Source organism: Rutidosis leptorrhynchoides, unplaced genomic scaffold (genome assembly GCF_046630445.1).
Source record: "Rutidosis leptorrhynchoides isolate AG116_Rl617_1_P2 unplaced genomic scaffold, CSIRO_AGI_Rlap_v1 contig104, whole genome shotgun sequence".
In the NCBI taxonomy this organism is placed as follows: domain Eukaryota; kingdom Viridiplantae; phylum Streptophyta; class Magnoliopsida; order Asterales; family Asteraceae; genus Rutidosis; species Rutidosis leptorrhynchoides.
This window is the reverse complement of record NW_027266360.1, coordinates 66,832-88,557: the sequence shown is the minus strand read 5'-3', so window position 1 is coordinate 88,557 and position 21,726 is coordinate 66,832. Positions and strand designations below refer to the sequence as shown.

The window sequence follows — 21,726 nt, the reverse complement described above, 5'->3', positions numbered from 1 at the left end:
CTTAATTGTTTTTGAGTAATAAGTACCCTTAATTAAGACTATAAATAACGCATATTGACAGAGAGATTTTTCACTTTAATAGGCTGATAATTGAGTTATGGCTTAAGAAAGTTCACCACAAGTACTATTGTTTAAGGCCCTACATATTAAAGAAACAATCTTTATATTTTTTGGGGTACCCCAAAGAAATTGGTGCTAATCAAGTGCCTCGACCCAACAACAATCATAAGGATTAGCATTAAGCCAAATGCAAGAGGACAATAATTAATTACTTGTTTTATGGACGTTAATTAAAAAGATTAAGAGGGTATTAAAGCAGAATTTGTTTGTGGCTTTTAGGAGCCGTATGAGGTTGTTCCCCAAGAGAAGAAAGAAAAAGCTAAGCATGGCATGGGTAAGGGCGGCTCCGCGGCGGCAATATATTAAAGGCATGATTAGGAATAATTAAGATATGCTTTAAGAAAGTTTGTAAATCATATTAATAAATTTATATCAGTCAAATAATGTAGCATAAAACAATAATAATACATTCTGCCTTGAATAACATGTCCTCAAGTTTAAAGTAAGTTGTGAAAGTGAAAGATCATCAATTAGGTGCCAAAATTTGGGACAACTGCTAAAGTAAGGACACAAATTTAGTCCCAGCTGAAAGGGAACACACTGTAATTTTTTTGTAGGCTAATAATAATTCTCCCACAGTCCATTTTAAGTTAGTAAAATAAATATGTTCAGGATATATTTAAGTATCAAGACAATCCAAACGATGAGAAAAAAATCGACGAAAAACATCGAGAAAGTAGATTTTAGACAAAAATATCTCTAATTGTTCAAATTTAAATTTTATTTTTTTCTTTCTTGTTTAGTTCTTGATAAAAGGAAAAAAAAAAACAAACCGAGAATGTTAAGACTCCCGTTTTGAGAAGATATGGAGAGGATGTCGTAGTATGTAACATTCTCTTTATAATTATAAATAAATCATTTTCGTGACTCATACATTCTCTTTATAATTATAAATAGATCATTTTCGTGACTCATACTCATAACCTCCAAGTAACAAACGAATAATTTTAATTGATTGCTTCAAATCTCACCCTAATATGGCATTGAAATTTCAAAATAATTTTATCTTCTATAGAGTAGAAAAAACTCGAATTACATTTCCATGTTAATAGACTATTAAAAATCCTTTAATCTAACACTCCTTAATGAAGAAAGAAAAGAACATTCACTGCTTCATATTACATTCTCTCATTCTTTCTCTTTTGGTCTTTGTTGAAATCTGCTCTTTTACCTTTTTATTGGAAGACCATTAAAGTAAGTTCTCTCTCTCTCTCTAGTCGCACTTTGCTGACCAACGGGCAGACTTTGCTCCCCAATCTGACCGTGGTCGTTTTATGCCCAACAAAATGACTAAACGACATGCCCGTTTTCTTTCCCCCAATTAAAAATTTAATTACATTAATTAAATAAATAAAGCAAAAGCATTCTCTTCTCTTCCTCCCTCTGCTCTGTTCTTCTCTTTATTCCTTTTTCAAATTTGATGCTTTGCTGTTGTTCATTGGAAAACGAGGCTCAATCTTCCTTCCCTTTTAATACATTATTAGTATTAGTAAAATAATATTTCTCAAAATTAACGGTCAAAATTATTATCAATTAATGGAAAATTTGATGGAGGGGTAAGTTGTACTCTTTCCGTCTCAAAATATATGATGTTTTGATTTTTTGATAAGTATAAATTACACATACCATAATAATAAAAATATCATGTATTTTGAGACGAAAATAGTATTATTTTATAAAAGTGTGATGATTAAATTAATTATGAAATTAAAAGGGAGTGATACTAAGTCTTATTTAAGAGATCAAAATATTCACCCCTTTATTAATTGGTGTGAAACTACGCCATGATCATCATGATGTATGATTATTGTAGAGTTTTTACTAAGTAAAATTTCTATGGAGAATGTGAAGCATGCATATACGGAGGGGACTGAACTTACGTTTACTCTTTAAAGCAGAAAAGTGTACGTAGTGTACTCCCTGAAAATGTATATAAGTTTTTTCGATACGGTGGCGTGGTGGAGATGATTAGAAAGCTTAGCATGTAGTATGAGTGTTGTTTTTTTTTTTTTTTCTTTTGCTGGTTTTTTTATTAAATACGGAGTATGTTGTTTTGAATAATTAAATTAATAATAAAATTAAATTACTGAGAGTGTGCAACTCTTTTACAAAAGAAAAACAGATCATTCTTTTTTACGGCGATGCAATGGCATCGACGACGGCGGATCTTGGTAGGTGAAAGAAAGCATCCATTTCGCCCAACCAAACTATGAAATTGACTTGATAACCTTTTCATTTTATTTTTTTCTGAGTAGTATAAGTAACTTTTCTTATTAATTCTTTTTCTTTTTACACATTTTGTTAAGAATTGAATTGACTGAGAGAAGAAACATTATTTCTTATTATTGATCAGTAATTACAGAGGATTACATATATACTGTGTTTGATTCTGTTACAAAATGCAGGTTAGCTTCTAACAGCTTTTCCGCCAATTTCAACTGTACAACAAACAAGTTAATGGGCTGGGCTTAACTAATTGCGTCTTTTCCGTCGTGGGCTTCTTTTCGGCCCAAACTGTGATAGCTACAAAACGTCCCGTTTTGTCTTGTCTTCTTCTCTTCATTTTCGACCGTTAGAGACTGCATTGGATTGCTGCTCTCAACACATTTTCATTTTCCAAATTACTTATTTTAACGTGTTTAGTTCCAGTAGCAGTTTCGTCAATATTCTCTCTCTCTCTCTCTCTCTCTCTTCTTTGCTTTGCCTTGAGCTCATTGAAACTTTGAATTCCTTGTTCTTCCTATTGAAATTGAAATTTTCAACGTTCTTGTTGTATTCTAAGTAGTATTTCTTTTGTCAAATATACAAAAACTTATACCTGAAAAGAGAAGATTTAAACAACCAAAAATAGTTAGGACATTGTTCAAGTTCAATCTAGGGAAAGTCATCAATCATCGCCACCCAGAAAAAGAAGGTAAATTTTCTCAACCCCTTTTCTTATTTCTTCGATTCATCTTGGTTTTTTAGATCAAGTTTCCTTTTCTTAAACCTTTCTTCTAAATCAATATAGAGGTTTTCCCCTCCTATAATCCTATTTAGATATGATAAAGGACCTTTTGTTTTCCATTTTTATTTATGCTTATGTAATAGTAATTAAATTGTCGATCCTAGGAACTGTTTGTTCACCATTTATATATTTGAGGTTTTGATTATTTAAAATAGGCATGGAGGCAAATTATCATGTTTCACTTCTTGCTATGGTTCATTTTTAGTTGCAAATTGATAGCTTAGCATGTTCTGAGTTCTTAGGACCATTCAACAACTATGTATCTGTAAAACAACTGCTGGAGTTGTAAAATTGTATGCTGGGGGAGATTTGTTGGTATTCACAGATCGACATTGTTGGTAGTTGGGAGCTTATCACACTTGAAGTGGACTGCTTGTAAAGTCTGCCTGACTGCATGTGCTGTCTCCTTCATGGTTTCTCATTGTTAAACCATGGGGGAATGGGTCATTGGAGCTTTCATCAATATATTTGGAAGCTTGGCAATAAACTTTGGGACAAACCTTCTTAAATTGGGTCATACCGAGGTATATTCCAGTTTCATTGTTTTTATCATTATTCTCTTTGTCGATGCAGGATCATTTTGCAAACTGTCTAACGATTTTGTCCCAATGTAAAAAATATGAAGACTGTCATTATCTTTGACAAATATCATAGCTTACTTTTCTGAACTACGATTTAGCCACTGCTGAATCTACCATGATTTTGAGGTTAATTCTATGAAGTCCATGTATAATTCAGCTAGAGTTGTCTCTTATCTATTATCATTTTGTTCTGATACAGAGTCGCTACTCGCTCATCAGATTAACTGCTTCTGACAACATTGTTTTTAAGCTTTAAGCCTTGTTGCGAGCATTATCTCTCTGGCTTTTATTTTCAGAGAGAAAGGCATTCTACAATAGATGCTGATGGGAAGAACTCAATTAAGCCCATTTCACACTTTCAGATGTGGAGAATAGGTACGATCAAATTTTTTACTTATTCTGTTATGGTTTTTGTATTGTTAAATGAGATATTTTGTTGATTTGTAGTCTTAGTACTGAAAGAGATATTGCTTGTTGTGCAGGCATTCTATTCTTCTTTTTGGGAAATTGCCTAAACTTTATATCCTTTGGATATGCTGCTCAGGTCAGAATTTAATACAGGCAACCTTATGATTTGCTTGAGAAAGCTGTGTAAATTTTCCTTAGTGACTATGTTCACCTCATATCAGTATCGCCAATGCTCCAATGTATTTTTATAATGATTTTTTGTCTTCTCTTTTCACCATTTTCTTTTTCTGTTGCTTTGCAGTCGCTTCTTGCAGCACTAGATCCGTGCAGTTTGTATCCAACATTGCATTTGCTTACTTCGTGTTAAACAAAATGGTGACTATCAAGTATGTTCAAGTCCGACCTGGAAACTTTTTTCGCTAATAAATTTTTTTTCCCCACATCATCTTTGCATTGTTTTGTCTGTGCCATTAATGTTCTATCTCTTGCAGAGTGCTAGTTGCCACAGCCTTCATTGTAGTTGGAAACCTTTTTCTTGTTGCCTTTGGGAATCACCAGTCTCCAGGTAACAGAAGCTGGTTCTCACATATGTTTTGCTTGCATTCATTCACTGGCTATTGGTTAATACTTAGGATCACATTATTATTCATCTCATCATCTCTTCTGGTTAGTAATTGTTAAGTTTATTACTGCTACATGTTTTACAGTGGTTGCTAGAAAGCGAAGTATTACAATTAACCCAAAATAATGTAAAACTTTCCGTGCATAATCCGTCTAACACTAGAATTGGACACCACATGCATACATTTCTTTAAGTTAATGAATTTGGATACTACATGTAGAAGTAGAATGTACAGAAAGATAAGCATAAATGCTAAATTCGTTTTTCTTTGAAATACTAAATGGCTGGCTATTGTCACTTTTAACAGTTTTCACTCCAGAGCAGTTGGCAGAGAAATTCAGCAATATTGCATTTCTTGTGTACTGCATAATCTTGATCTTGGTCGTAGCCATACAACCACACCGTTTATCGGTAAGTATCTGGTTTAGTATCTCCTTAAATGTTGTTGCTCAAAAAGTGAAAAAACTTTTCTTTTAGTGACTCTATTATTTGTTTGTTTTCGTATAATATGCAATATCAGGCGAGGAGAACTTCTTGCCACTATTTCCGGACAGGACTTAAAACCACATTGGAAAATGCTGCTTCCATTTTCGTATGCTGTAGTGTCAGGCGCTGTGGGATCGTGCTCAGTGTTATTTGCAAAATCTCTGTAAGTAGCCACCTTAAGGGACTATATTGTTTCTGCCGTTGCCTTACTTATGTCAATTCTAACACCTGATTGTTGTTTTCTCAGTTCAAACCTCCTGAGATTGGCCATGTCTAGCGATTATCAATTGAATAGCTGGTTTACATACTCCATGCTTCTCTTATTTCTGAGTACAGCAGGGTTTTGGGTAAATATTATTATAGAAATTCATGTTTTGAGTTCATTTGTCTGGAATATAGATCTACAGACTGGTAATTGACTCTCTTCACCTCTCTATTTTGTACAGTTGGCACGATTGAACGAAGGACTGGCATTCTTCGATGCCATTCTTATTGTTCCCATGTTTCAGATTGCTTGGACTCTCTTTTCTATTTGTACAGGATTTTTTTATTTTCAGGAATATCAGGTATTCCCTCCCATCTTTCTCTCTCTATATCTCTTGCATAGTCACACTTTGACAGCAACAATGTGTTTGGAAAACTGCTAATCTCATATATGGTCCCCTCAATAGGTATTTGATTCATTGAGAACAACAATGTTCATTATTGGAATGATGTCAGTTTTCATCGGTATCACTTTACTGGCACCGGATGAATCTAAAGGTATCTGTTTTGAAGGTTTTATTATTTTGATAGGCAATAGACAAATACAGGACCTTAATTTTGAGATTTTTTCAGGTGGTGAAGTCAACGATTCATCTCTTGTTTCTGCTATATCTTCTAGCGATACATCCGAAATGGACAGGTATGTACAGATTTACCATCGTCATAGCCTTCCAAGTAATTCTTCCTCATTTGTTCTATGCTTTTTAAAATCAAACTACCCTTTTCAAGTCTTATGGAAAAATCTAGTTTACTGTTAATGACATGTGAGACAGCATATGGCTATGAAATCTTTATCAAAACAATAAGGATATGTGTGCATTTGTTTGCTCTAACCAAATTTTGAATCTTGTCTCAGGCTGGTTAGGACGTCTGAAGATGTTGAGAATAAAGACACTCGATCATTTTCGAAAGGAATGCTGTCAAATATTAACGACGTTATAGCAAAGGCAAAGGTAAATATTGACCTACACCACTCTTCTGTAGCATAAGGCAATGAATAAAAATTGAATGATTAAACAAACGAAAACCTACTTTTGTTTTCTTGCAGAGTACGTTTTCAGTCATACTGGGTTTTGGAGAAGATTCGATAAATGCATCGGCAGTCCTTGTAATGCCTATGCCTTTAGGATCGTCGAAGATTACAGGATTCAGAGGGAATGTGCTAGACCGAGCCAAGATATTTTCCCTAAAAGACTCGGGTGGTTGGAGTACACTCTCTATGGACGAAGAAAACTTAAAGAACACTGCTTCTGTCCTTGAGAGGTAATAGCCCAGTAGCTGTAGGAATTGAACTTGTGTATAAGGGAGGAAATTTCATTTTCAATGTAATTTTTTTATAGGATGGCGAGCATTCCTGTAACTCACACATTACTCTAGTGTTGTATAGTTATGATCATTTGAAAGAAAGAAAGAAAAAGAAAATTGCTTGACTTTTTTTTTGATCTTGAAATGTGAAAAATACTTATTATGATATCTTACATTCTAAGAAAAGTCGTGTTTTTCGGGTAGGCTCTTACTCTGGAGGTCAAGGGGTCGATTCTCTAGGGACGTAATTCTTAAAATTGTTCGAGATGGGGGAGGACTACTCTCTTTGTGTAGTCCAAAATCTTTGAATAAAAAAAAAAATGGTTGTGGTTGGTAAAACGAATAGAAATGGACGAGTGTGCAAACTGTGTGCACATTTGGGTAAATTGAGAAATAATTGAATGAAAAAGGATGGTTTTGGACTATGTCCGGAAAATGGGATTTTGAATGTATGGATTAGGACAGAGGTTGGTAACTGAGGAAGATGGAGTAAGGCGAAGAGCTGCCATAAAGTGAAGAGCAAGAGTCTGTTTATTTTGACTTTTTGAAATTCTTATTTTTGAAAAGTAACTTTCATAAAAGAAATCGAAACAAGTGGACCTAAGATGAGCCAAATTTGGTAAAAAAAATGCATTTTTGAGGATTGTGGAAGCAAGATTGGTTATGCTCCAAATTAGATTTACAATATTACTCTCTTAATTTAATGATTGATAGCAAGCTTATCCACATTTGAATAATTCAAATAATTGCTTCATCCGGATCAAGATTCTTCGGCTAGGAACTTGGATTAAAAGAAAAGTGAGAAGGAACATGCCTAATTATAATATCAATCCAGCTCATCGTGGGGTTATAATTAAGTGCAAAATGATACTATTTGGTACTTTAACCATTTCTTGATATCCTTTTGTTGGCATTGTGCCATGCTTCTCACTTGATAGAAAAAAAGTTTTATAAAATAGATAGATAAGTCTAGAATAGAAGTGGTGCACGCCCTAGAGAATACAACTAGACACGGACACGGGCACGGTCCAGTTTGGCCTCATTCGGGTTTAAAAATGCCGATTCACGATTCTTAAATTTATGGAATAGAATTGAATCGTAATTTTTTTTTTTTACAAAAAAGGAGAAAAAGAAATAGATAGTTCTAATTCGGTTATAGGTTATTTTTCTTCAAAAAAAGACCCGCAATAAAACCATAAAAATATTGGTTTTTTTCGTTCCGACACCGCATTGACCAATTCGATTCTATTTTGATCCAGTTCGGTTATGATTTAGAGACGTAAATGTATAAGAAATGTTACAATTTAATCTTTATATAATCTTCCATTTTTTTACTATATATAATTGATCGATTTTCATTTAATTTAGAGATTTTTTTACAACGATTACTTCTAGTCGAGACTCGTACCAATTATACAAAGCATGGTTTTTGGGGACCGTGAATTAATATTTGATTAAATTTTTCCTGTAAGTATGGCGCTTTTTTTTTTTTTTTTTAATTTCAAAAAAAAAAGGTATGGCTTTTTTATGCTTTAAAGGTTAAGTAATTGTGGTAGAGTCATGAATCATGATTGTATACACCACCTAAAATCTTTGCTCCCCAAACTAAGTTATTCTCTTCCTCCTTCCACACATAAAGCAAAAGAAAAGGGAAGCCATTACTTGAAGAAACACATTATACCACATTTCCTTTATTTATTTATTTAATATATCTCGCTCCAATTTATAGCTGTCATGAAATTAAACAAAGAGACCTGAAGGAAAGAAAAAAAAATTCAACTAACAGAGTTTTATACTACTCCATATCCCAAGATGACAAGAAATAAATGGTTTTGTAACTGGTTCCATATATACATATTGAATCAGAAATAATAAGAATAAGTTTTGTTGATATCAATCATTGTTGTTGACAATAAAAATTGTTTACAAACTATTGGAACCAAAGAAGAAATTTCCTCGCCTCCAACAAAGATTATATATTTCAATAAATAAATAAATATATAGCAGACAGGCAGACAATGCCTAAATAATAACCAAAAAATATACCAAAATTAAATAAAATTAGTATATATATCTGTATACAGTTTTGAGTGAGTTGTCCGAAATATATAAAACATGATGGTTCTCACGGATAGTGGTATGTTGTGGAATCAGTCTCAATGTCATCAACAGACACAAAATCAATCAATTGTTTTTGTAACCAAAAATAAAAGCTAACAAAAATCGAAATTATAAAGACGAAACAATATTTTGAGTATGATGCTTCACCTTGATGTTACGAAAGAAAGGTGCAATATAAAATATAGTTACAAGTTTTGATAGAAAATATTGGTTAGAAGATTAATTTCCATATGCAAGAAATTGAATAATTGCTTGTGCCAATATATATACTGATCAATATAAGAATAATTAAGCAAAATGGACGACTAGTCAATGTCGTTCCTAAATAAATTGCCTGAATTAAAATTTGGTGCTTCGTCGAGAAGGAGATTTGAACTTATTGAAGAATCACATGTCATGAAAGTTTGAATTCAAAATTAGAGATTAAGGGCTCGATATCTTATATACATGTCTTAGCAAAATTACTTCGGATCATAAATCTTTAATTTATTTCTACGTTGATCTTATAAGTAATAATTAGTATTGCATATGCGCAGTTTCTATTTTACTAGCTTTAGTACTTCACACGCAACATATAATTGTTATTATTCTTTTTTTTTTTAATCACAATGAAAATTACAAACCACATACTCGTGACACATTTCTAATCAAAATGTACTTAATATTGAATGAAAAAAAAAAAAGCAAAAAAAATAATAATTATTGAGTTCCTCTAGCAAGCATTTGTTTGTATTCCATTTCTTGATACTGAAGCAACTGCATACGGCTCTGTACCTTCAATTGCTCGTAAAATCGCTTAATAAACTCCTCTGCATCGTCATCAACCCGATGATCAATTTCAATCCCACAAACCTCATTCTCATCTTCCGACGAATAATTCGAGACCCTCACATGGAATGGGCTAAGTTTTTCTCCGGAAGCAAATTCAGATTCGACATTAAAGGCATATTCAGGTGTCTTGGGCAACAAGGCAACTGTTTTGTTGTACTCTATTTCTACATCATCATCATCTTCAATGACTTGAGGAGGGTTAATACACGGGAAGTGAAGTTTGCGCTTCGAAAACGACGATGACACGTGGAAAAAAACAGGGTTAGGACTATTACTGCAAGAGAATTCGTAATCCTGTATGCCGGAGCGGCGACCACGCGACGACGAAGTCATGTGCTTAGAGTTATGGTGATGATGAATGTGAATGAGATTTGAGAAAGATTTTCTTAAGAGCTTGCCTCTCTTCATCATGAGATTCATGTCCATGATTAACTTCCTTTTCGAGATTAGACCTTTCCTTATCATTAACAATGTAACCCTCAAAACGTTCCATAGCCTTTTTGCTACGGCCGAATTGACTCGATTGCTCACCGCCATCGATTGATTTATGAAAAATGATTCAATTACAATGGAGAAATTATTTTGTTGTGCAGGTCAGTTTATGGAGAAGAGAAAGAAGATGGGATGGGATATTCTTTCTTTCGTGAAGAAAGAAAGATCCCAGTGAGAAATAAGGGAAGTGAGATGATTGATTATTTATAAAGGACGTGGGGGGAGAGAGCGGAGCCTCATCAACTTTTACATATTTTAAGTTCAAAGAAAAAAAAACTTTTATATAGTATTATTTTCTAGTCCTCTTTTTTCAAAAATTACATTTACATGAATGTGTGAAAGACATGAAAGTGATTTTTGTTATTGAAAAACGGAAATTAATGCTTGTGCTAATATATAGGATTTATTTTACCTCCAATATATATATATATATATATAAATATAAATATAGGATATATTTCCTTCATTTCAAAATTATACCGTAATTCTTTTTAGTTTTTACTGTTGAAAATTTATGGATGATATTATTTTCGTCTCAAAATACATTATATTTTTTAAAAAAAAATATTCGACTTTTCAAAGTTGATTGCTTGTCCTACACCTTGTTTTTACGATTCTAGGACTTGCAAAAAATGATCACAATCTGCTAAAGAAGACATTAAAAGTCCAAACTATCATCCGTAAATAATAACATGGGAGACCCAATTACTTGACCTAGAAGCCGCAACACCCTGAAAGTGGCCTAGCTCGATCTTGTTATTAATAAGAGCAATTTAGGCCTCCAAGAAAAGAACAACTAAGATTGGCGATAGTCGATCACCTTGTAGTAATTCTCTTTCAAAACCGTTAGTGATATTAATATGTATAAAAAAATATAAAAATGAAAACTACTCAAATAGGAAGATAATATTATATATAAATGGATGGTATGGATCTAGGAACATCAAACATGAACTGCATATTAAAATGGGGTGAACAAACACTCGCCCCGCACCACACGGTGCATTTCCTTTTATAAGAAGGGATTTTATAATTTCTTTAGGGATGATGGCAAAAACCTAATTGGAAAAAATGATAATGAATGGGAAATTAGTTGAAGTTGTAGAATACAGCTAAGAAATTGAGTTTAAATATTTTGTAGTTTGTCGAGCATTTTGGTCGAAGGGAGATGATCTTTATTTTCTTTTTTGCCTTTTTAACGGCTAATTAATGGACCCTCCCTTCTAATTCCTACCCAATAATATTGTTACCAAACTATATACTATTTTCAAATTTCAACTAATGGAGCGTCTCTTTTCATTTCTCCAAATTCGCTACTAAATAATAAGAGTAGTAATTGATTTGTATAAGCCACCAAGACGCAACGGACAAATTTGTTGGATTAGATTGTGGTTGCAATTGGAAGTGCCTTTACTTTTTCAGCATCCTACTCTTCCACTAATTAATAACAGTTTGATTAATTTGTTGTGTAGATAATTAGCAACTTCTGTTGGATTATACAAACATTGGGCTTAATATGTAAAACGATCATATATTATAAATTGTCGTAAAGTTACGTCTACGAATGTGAAAAAGATTAAAATGGATAGTGTAGATTTTTATGTACCAATCAAGATATTAATCGGAAATATAGGACCTAAAAAGTAATTCTAATTCATTGATGGACTGAATTAGATTTACGAAAACTTGGTGTGGTTCTCGGAACAGATTAAATGTAACGGTAATTTGTTTTTCATTCTATCAGAGAAACAAAATTCCTGAAAATCCGTTTTAATCAAGTTCTGGAAAACTTCATCTGATATTCGAAGATCAATCAAGGAATAATCGACAACGATCATGGCATCATCATCTGGTACGCTTCCGCTACGTATACTGTCGATTCTTGTTATTCTATGCAGAATTAAGATTCTTACAATTGATATCAGAGCCTACTGTGTTAGGATAATAAGATGTTGTCTTTGTTGTGACATGATGATGATGTCATTCGGATGGAGTATTGTTTGTCCTGTTTAATTGAAAACAACTTGGAATCATTTTCTGTTGATATCGTCATTCGATTTTGACTGTATGGTTCATTCGTCATGTTTTTTGACTCTGTTACTGTCTATGTTGAAATCAGTTATTCGGTCGTCATAGATTATGGATCATAATTAATTAACATTCGGTTTCAACTGTTGAATTGATTAATTAGTCGTCATTCATTATTTGATTACTGATGAAACCATAAAATCGATCATTCCGTCATTCAAATTGCTGTTTTCGTCATGATTTTTCGATTGAAAATGATCAATTCGTGTTCAATTTTTTTTCTCTGTGAAACCGATCGCTAGATTCGTCTCTGTTGTAATCGATTATAAATCGTTTTCTTCCCTATTTTGTATGAAATCGATTGCGTTTGGTTTGAAATATATTACTGACTGTTTCAGAAATTTTTTTTAGAAATTTGATTTTCAATTCCGCATATTCATGGCTTAAAAACGAAATCAAATTCATGGGTTATGTTCCGGATCGAGTCTTTATTGATTATGGAGTGAGATTGTATGTTGATTGATGTTCAATGATGAACGAATTAGGGTTCTTAGTTTCAGAATTGGGGCTTTCAAATTTGTTGTATTAAACTCGAATTGGATGCTGTAATTGTGTTTTTCGGCAGATATGGATCAAAACCCCTCCGTTTTTGGGTCGGGATCGACGGAATTTGTGCCGAACCCGTTTTGGTGATGAACTGGGTTGGATTTGTGTTGAACGGGTCGGGTTTGACCCGTCTGAAGGAAGAAGATGATGAATTTTCATTTTGCTCCCTGCGAAATAAGTATGTTGACAGTGGTGATCCTTATACTTCTACATATGTACTGTTTGGTCATTGAATATGCTGAATTCTCGTTTTGACCCCTGACGAATTGAATGTCTGTCTGAGTATCCCTGTTGTTTAATTCTTTAGTATGAAAGTCCCTGACGTTTATTTCATTGTCTGAGTGTCCCTAACAATTGTTAATTTCGTCAGAGTGTCCCTGACATTGTTTTGTTCGCTGCTTGGTCCCTGTAACTTTATTTCTACATTTCTGGGTCTTTATATGCAGTCATGTTGTATTGATCGTGCATTATTGTCGCCAAAATGATTTTATTTGTACATTCAAAGGATGAAATTGCATGCTAACTTAGGATTGAACATGATCGGCCCAAAGGAAGTTCTATGTTCAGTCTTATTTTAATGAAATATTGGTGTTGAAACATCTAAATATCGTAAAGTTAAATGTGTGAGCATTTTATTAGCCCAAAGGAGAATTAAATGCTTGTCATATTATTTGATTTTCAATGATTCATCACCACATCAAAATATCAATTACAAGTTGTTATTTGTCCAAAGATGAATAATCAATGGAATGTCGGATATTTTGAGACAGATTCAAGCTTATTATTAGCAATTTCATTGTCATTCGGATTTTATATTTTTAAGTGAGCATGTTAAACTTTTGTTTTGTTTTATTTGTTCTTTTATTTAGCTCCAAACCAAGCTAACATTACAGCAAGCATAAACTCGATTCTTATGTTGAATGGCACGAACTTCAAGTCATGGAAGGAAAATCTTCTGATTGTGCTTGGAGTCATAGATCTGGATCTTGCACTTAGGACGGATCCTCCCGTAGACATTACTGAGGCAAGTACCATCGAGGAAATTGACTTGTTGGAAAAGTGGGAGCGATCCAATCGCATGTGCATGATGATCATAAGGAAGGCCATTCCAGAGGTATTTAGGGGATCGATGTCTCCGGATATACATACTGCCACAGAGACTCTTGTCGAGGTGGAAGCTAGGTTTGGCAAGAACGAAAAGGCTGAAATTGGTACGATTCTGGCAAAGCTTACTTCCAAAAAGTACCAAGGCAAGAAAAATGTAAGGGAGCACACTATGGAAATGTCTCATCTAGCTACTAGACTTCGGGCACTAAAAGTAGACCTCTTTGAGGAACTACTGGTGCATTTAGTGTTCAATTCTCTTCCTGCACAATTCGGACACTTCAAGATAAGTTATAACTGTCAAAAGAAGACTTGATCTCTTAATGAACTTATCTCTCATTATGTGCAAGAAGAGGAAAGACTCAAGTTAGAAAGGACAGAAAGTGCTCATTCGGTACATTATGCATCAAGTTCAAAGGACATTCAGAATAAGAAAAGAAAGAATAAAGGAAATGAACCTGCTGATGCGGCTGCATCGAAGAAACAGCAAGTGGGACCCGGCAAGCCCCACAAAAATTGTTTCTTTTGCAAGGCCGTTGGACATATGAAGAAGGATTGTGCCAACTATCATGCTTGGCGTGCAAAGAAAGGTATGAATACTTATGTTTGTTCTGAGGTTAATTTCACTTCGGTTCCTGCACACACTTGGTGGATAGATTCGGGTGCCACTACTCACATAAGTGTGTCCATGCAGGGTTGCTAGAGTTACAGGCAGTCAAATGAGGCTGAAAGCTTTGTTTATGTTGGCGATGGCAAGCCGGTTCCCGTTAAGGCAATTCGGAAATTTAGTATTGTATTAAGTACTGGGATGTATTTGGATTTATGTAAAACCTTTGTTGTACCGTTTTTTAGACGGAATTTGATATCTATTTCTATTTTGGACAAGTCCGGTTACACCGGCACTTTTGGAAATAGAAAAATTGATTTGTTTTGCAATTCTATATTACTTGGTTCAAGTCATCTAATGAAAAATGAGAGGCTATATATGCTTGATACAATTGCTTGTAATCGTGAGGAATCATTAAGTTCAACAACTCGTGGCATTAAAAGAAAATTAACTGATAAAAATTCGGCTCAATTATGGCACAAACGATTAGGACATCTCCCAAAGGAGAATGGAAAGGCTTGTGTCAAACCGAATTTTAGGCCTTTTAGATTTTACAGACTTTACAGACTGTATAAATTGTATTAAAGGGACAATGACAAACAAAATGAAATATGAAGCTAATCGGGCATCTAGCGTCTTAGAACTTGTACATACGGATATAAGTGGACCATTCCCTAAGGCTTCTTGGAATGGTCAACGGTACTTTATAACGCTCATAGACGATTACTCTAGATATGGCTACATATATCTCATACATGAAAAGGCGCAATCATTGGACGTGTTCAAAAGTTTTAAGACAGAAGTTGAGCTTCAACTCAACTCAAAGATTAAAGTTGTTCGTTCTGACCGTGGTGGTGAATACTATGGTAAATACGACGGTTCAGGTGAACAACATCCTGGTCCATTTGCTAAATTCCTAGAAAAAAGCGGGATCGTCCCCTAATACACCATGCCTGGTTCGCCAGCAATGAACGGTGTTGCGGAAAGGCGAAACCGAACACTTAAAGACATGGTAAGGAGTATGATTTCCAATTCTACCTTACCAGAATCACTCTGGGGAGATGCACTTAAGAAAGCAACCTACATTCTTAATAGGGTGCCGACGAAAGCAGCTAACAATAGGACTCCATATGAATTGTGGACGGGTAGGCAACCCAGTTTGAACCACTTTCATGTTTGGGGATGTCCAGGTGAAGCTCGTCCTTACCGGCCAAATGAAAAAATGCTGGACTCTAGGACTATTAGTTGCTATTTCATTGGCTATTCGAAAAGATCAAGGGGTTTTAAGTTTTATGATCCTGCGAATAGGTCTATATTTAAGTCAAGAACTGTAAAGTTCTTTGAAGATGTTGAGGTTATGGGGGGAGATAAGGCTAGAGAAATTACTTTTGAAGAGGAAAATGCATTCAAGATTGATTTGCAACCTCTCCCTAATCAAAAAAATCTACCGGACAAGGAAATCATTCAAGATAATTTACCGTATAAGGATTTACCGATAAATACTCAAAATGATTTACCGGAAGGCAATTTACCGATTGATCAACCTTCAGCATCTCAAGAACTTGTTTCATTAAGAAAATTCACCAGGGAAAGAAAAAATGTGATATCAGATGATTATTATGTATTTCTTCAAGAGCAAGAACATGAAGTTGACGTGGAAATGTTGGAGGATGATCCAATTAATTTCCGTCGAGCTATGAAAAGTTCTAATGCTCAACAGTGGATAGATGCCATAAATGAAGAGATGAAATCCATGAAGGATAATGACGTTTGGGATCTTGTCCCATTGCCTGAAGGTGCGAAACCAATTGGTTGTAAATGGATTTTTAAAACCAAAAGGGATTCGAAGGGTAATGTGGAAGGACATAAGGCACATCTTGTCGCGAAAGAATTTACTCAAAAGAAAGGAATTGACTATAAAGAAACTTTCTCTCCGGTATCCTCGAAAGATTCTTTTAGAGTCATAATGGCATTGGTCGCGCAATTTGATCTTGAATTACACCAGATGGATGTAAAGACCGCTTTTCTTAATGGAGACATTGAGGAAACGATTTATATGGTGCAGCCAGAAAACTTTGTATCAGGTGATCCAAAGAAAATGGTTTGCAAACTCAAGAAATCCATCTATGGACTCAAACAGGCATCAAGACAGTGGTATTTTAAATTTCATCAAATTGTTGTTTCATTAGGCTTTGAATCCAACATAGTTGATGAATGCATACATCACAAGTTCCGTGGAAGCATATTCATTTTCTTAGTTTTATATGTGGATGACATACTGCTAGCCAGCAATGACATGGAATTGTTGCATGAGACTAAGAGATTTTTGACACAAAAGTTTGAAATGAAAGATCTTGGTAATACTTCTTTTGTATTAGGAATTCAAATACATCAGAACCGTGCTTCCGGTATACTTGGATTATCGCAAAAGAGTTATATCGTGAAAGTGTTGAAAAGATATGGCATGCCGAATTGTAAACCAAGAAATACCCCAATATTTAAGGGAGATAAATTTAGTCTCAATCAATACCTTAAAAATGAACTTGAAAGAAAGGAAATGGAAAACATTCCATATTCTTCGGCAGTAGGAAGCATCATGTATGCTCAAGTTTGTACGTGTGCGGATATTGCTTACAATTCAGGTATGCTTGGCAGATAATTAAGTAAACCTGGTTTGGAGCATTGGAAAGCAGTCAAAAGGGTTTTAAGGTACCTAAAGAGAACAAAAGAATACATGCTCACTTATAGAAGATCAGACATCTTAGAGGTCATTGGTTATGCAGATGCAGATCATGTTGGATGTACAGATAGTATGAGAATCTACTTCTGGTTATGTCTATCTTCTAGCAGGTGGCGCTGTTACATGGAGAAGTGTAAAATAGTCTCTTATTGCGACTTCTACCATGGCAGTTGAGTTTATATACTGCTTTGAGACAACAGAACATGGCATAAGGTTACAAAATTTTATCACTGGACTGCGTGTAGTGAATATCATTGGGAGACCAATGAAACTATACTGTGATAATCACTCGGCGGTCATGTTTGCCAACAATAACAAGAGCTCGACGAAGTCGAAACATATTGACATCAAGTTCCTGGCAGTAAAAGAAAGAGTACAGAATGGACAGTTCTTATTGAGCATATTGGTACAAACTCCATGATTGCGGATCCACTCACTAAAGGTTTGACACCTAAGGTATTCTTCGAACACACCATAAGTATGGTTGTTATATCTTCGGAGGATTTTCGGTTGTACTGGGAGTTTGTATAATGTTCAATTGAATAATGTATATGTGAATACTTTAAGTATATAAGTTATATTTTTGTAGAAATAAAGTTCTTTTGGAATTCATTCTGTCTTTCAGTTTTTGACCTCACTTCGGATTAAGGTGAACCAGCTGGAATAAGCACGTTGCATCACATTGCGTGTAATATTCCACACTACAATTTTGCATCTAGATCCATGTCATTTGGTTGTGTTGATAAATGTGATCATTGCGGGTTAAGTTACGACTAAATGTAACGAATACCACTTTGATCCTTTCATTAACATAATTGATGGACGGGATTGTTCGGGGTACAATAAGTTTAACGACAATACAATTTTGGAGCTCCTTTTGGTTTTATAATATATGTTCATAAGATTTTATCATATTGCCCAAGTGGGAGATTGTTGGATTATAATCAAACATTGGGCTTAATATGTAAAACGATCATATATTATAAATTATCGTAAAGTTACGTCTACGAATGTGAAAATGATTAAAATGGATAGTATAAACTTTTATGTACCAATCAAGATGTTAATAGGAAATGTAGGACCTAAAGAGTAATTCTAATTCATTGATGGATTGAATTAGATTTACGGAAACCTGGTGTGGTTCCCGGAACAGATTAAATGTAACAGTAATTTGTTTTTCATTCTATCAAAGAAACAAAATTTCTAAAAATCCGTTTTAATCAAGTTCTAGAAAATTTCATCTGATATTCGAAAATCAATCAAGGAATAATCGACAACGATCATGGCATCATCATCTGGTACGCTTCCGCTACGTATACTGTCGATTCTTGTTATTTTACGCAGAATTAAGATTCCTACAATTTCATCTCAGTTTTTTATTACATGTGATTTAAACTCCTTGTAAGAATAATAATCTTGATTTACATTTCACTTACATTATGTACATAGTACGTTTTCGTGTAGTTTTGATATATACTTTCGCTACTAAAAAATTGCTACAGCGTCTTCTTGCTAATCTATGTTTAATTATCATTGCTAATTATTATTCAATATGATTAATTGTAATTTTAATGAATAATTTTAAGGTTGATAATTGGTTCCCCTTTTTGATGAAAGCTGTAACACCAACAACATTCTAGAGTTTGGTGGTTTAAAGGTCAGACTCTTCCTCCACAAGAATTTCTCTTCGTTGTGTTATGGCTATAATATTTTAAAAAGAAATTTAAATTTGAGAATATATATATTTAACATATTTGATGACGGCCTAGGATAGGAATGCTGGGACAGGTTAAGGGCCGGGTGACGGCCTAGGATAGGAATGCTTTGAGTAGCTTAGGAAGCAAATGTGCCTTTTTTTTATTTTTTTAATATTGTTTTTATTAGTGTGTGTATATATATATCATGCATGTACATTTGTTACAAGTTTTCACTCAATTTCAGTCGAATTAACTGTAAATTAATGTACATATATATATGTGTATATATATATTTTACGGTTCTTTATCGGCAGAGATTGAATTTCAAAATGATTTTCATAATAATATTTTTTTGGTGTTTTTTTTTTCATATTAATTAATTTCAGTCTTCGTCTTAGTAACTGATGTATGATTGTTAATTAAGACGTGATCTGATTAGTTATTTTTTTTATCGAAAAATTTGAATTCTATTTTATGGGAGAACGGATTTTGGGGAGTAGTTTATAATAAGAGGTAATAAAAAAAGGGTGATGTATAATTATGAGTTCCCATTACTTGCAATTATTGTCATCCAAACTCTTTGTTTCTGCCTTTCTGGAATCCTGTGCCATGGAATGAAGCTGACAATATAATGGGCTCTTTACATTGTAAATAGGCCCAATGATAAAACTAGGTAGCTAATGGGCCAATTCATTTTCGTGAAGTTTGACTACTACGTTAAAACGTGCTAACTTTGTTTTCTTGGATAGGTGGACTCTTTCTTGTGGAGGTTTGTTTAATTAGGGATAATTAAGATTTGCTGATGAAAATGACTACTTATTTGTATTCCTAGGTCACGTCATCAACTCCGAAGTCAAAGAGCAGTTTAGCTATAAGTTTCAACTTTCAGGTCGCTATTACTACTAATAATATATAGAGGGATTGTTGGAACAGCAAATCACTTCCTTTTTTGTTGGTTGCATTGTCGATTTACGGAATTATATAAAGTAACGGATTAAAAAGGAAAAGAAAAAAACCTATGAAACTCACTCCTACTATTTCATTTCAAATTTATTTTCGAAAATATTCATTCTATCTCAAATTAAATATTAATATAAACATAATTTTTTGTTTTAAATTAGATATAAATTTTGATAATTTTAAGGAATATTAATCATGTTTACCAGTTATACCCTCACCAATTTCACTCTCACCAATTTCACTATCTTCATCCTCATGTCTTCCATAAACTCTCCTCATACATTTAATTATTAGTTGTAATTTTAAGAGTTTTTTAGTCTTCACGATCATAATTATGTTTGGAAAATAAACTTAAAAACATGTTTTTTTAATTTGTGTAAAATCTCTTAAATTAAAATCTAATTTGAGACGGAAAGAGTGATAAGTTAAGCCAAATTTAAATTCTATTTGATTTCTACGATAAAAACAAAATTAAGGAGGTATATTTTTCAACTTCTATCTACTTGACTACGAAATTCCACTTTATTTTAAAATTCCACTTTATTTTTATCTATTTCTTCCCCTTTTATATATCACGTTAATAACAAAAACAATTCATATATTAATTTTCTGAATTGTGAAATAGTTTTACTATTGTTATTATTTTGAGAATGATGTGAAATAATTTTAATATAAATGATAATTTTGATCTTATAATTTTTTTTTATTAATTTTGTGGATAAAAATATTATTTTTTTAATTAATATTTTATAAAATTTGATATCTATTATTTTGAATTTTTTGAAGCAAAAACTTACATGTGTAAATCTATATCACTAATTTTAAATAATATTTAGATTTTTTAATCAAAATTTAACATAAGTAATTTTGTTAGAAATATCAATTTCATCTTATATTATAAATTTTAGGGGTAAAGATTTATTGAACTAAAATTAAAATTTGAGAGATCATTTGAGATTTGATTTATGTAGACAATTTATGATACGTGAGATGGACACGTGTTAGATTTTAAATGATTTGGTTTGTCACCTAAGCTCTACGTAGGACAAAATTAACGATGTTAATGATAGAAAATCTATTTTATCTCATATAATAAATGTTGATAAATATTGAAATTTTTAAATTTCATTTCAAAATTCAGAGATTTTTGAGACGAGAAAAAGAAACCACAAGAATTTTAGTCTATTATAAATGATGGAAGTGAATAAAATAAAGCGCGTTATAGCATAACGCGGGAGGAAGGGAACAACGGCGGCTGTCTTTTTCCAACGAACCCGCCAACGGACACTCAATCTCACCCTTCCTTCCTTTCTTCCATAGATTTTAATTTCTTTTACTACTAAAGTTTGGACTTTTATTTTTCTTTATTGGTTTCCATTCATTTTCTCAACTCCTACCAACCCAATCACGCGTGCATCTTCGTTTTTCCATCAAATCCTCTTTTCTTTTCCCATTTCAATACAGGTACAAGATTTTCTCCTTAGTTGGACTGATTCTTCGTGTAGCTATCTATCTATGTCAAAAATTAACTACCTAAATTCATTTCTTGCTTTTGTTTGTTTGTTTGGTACTCTTCTTCGTAATCTGGATCATATTATACACAATGGGATGAGTTTTTACTATTCTTGAATCTGTTGTGTTCGAGGATGCACTTGAATCGAATTCCACACACACTTGAATTGAAATTCAATACTTCTTATCTTTGTTTTGTGTTTTGTCGAATGATTGTTTTTTCCCCTTTTAAAAA

At 33.3% G+C, this 21,726-nt stretch overlaps 2 protein-coding genes across 2 annotated transcripts; one reads left to right on the top strand and one right to left on the bottom strand.

Annotated features, from left to right (window-relative positions):
- The first annotated feature begins 3,558 nt into the window (after positions 1 to 3,558).
- Positions 3,559 to 6,755, top strand: LOC139881015 (probable magnesium transporter NIPA8). The gene is given in 15 exon segments (XM_071865558.1): positions 3,559 to 3,651; positions 4,005 to 4,083; positions 4,191 to 4,252; positions 4,418 to 4,433; positions 4,436 to 4,502; positions 4,608 to 4,681; positions 5,046 to 5,131; positions 5,133 to 5,149; positions 5,259 to 5,387; positions 5,472 to 5,571; positions 5,671 to 5,790; positions 5,896 to 5,986; positions 6,062 to 6,128; positions 6,345 to 6,441; positions 6,537 to 6,755. Coding segments are annotated over 15 exon segments (1,317 nt in total).
- Positions 6,756 to 9,613: 2,858 nt separating this feature from the next.
- Positions 9,614 to 10,282, bottom strand: LOC139881014 (uncharacterized). Its single transcript, XM_071865557.1, has one exon. It carries the CDS (start codon positions 10,280 to 10,282, stop codon positions 9,614 to 9,616), a length of 669 nt encoding a protein of 222 aa, XP_071721658.1.
- Between the last annotated feature and the right edge of the window lie 11,444 nt (positions 10,283 to 21,726).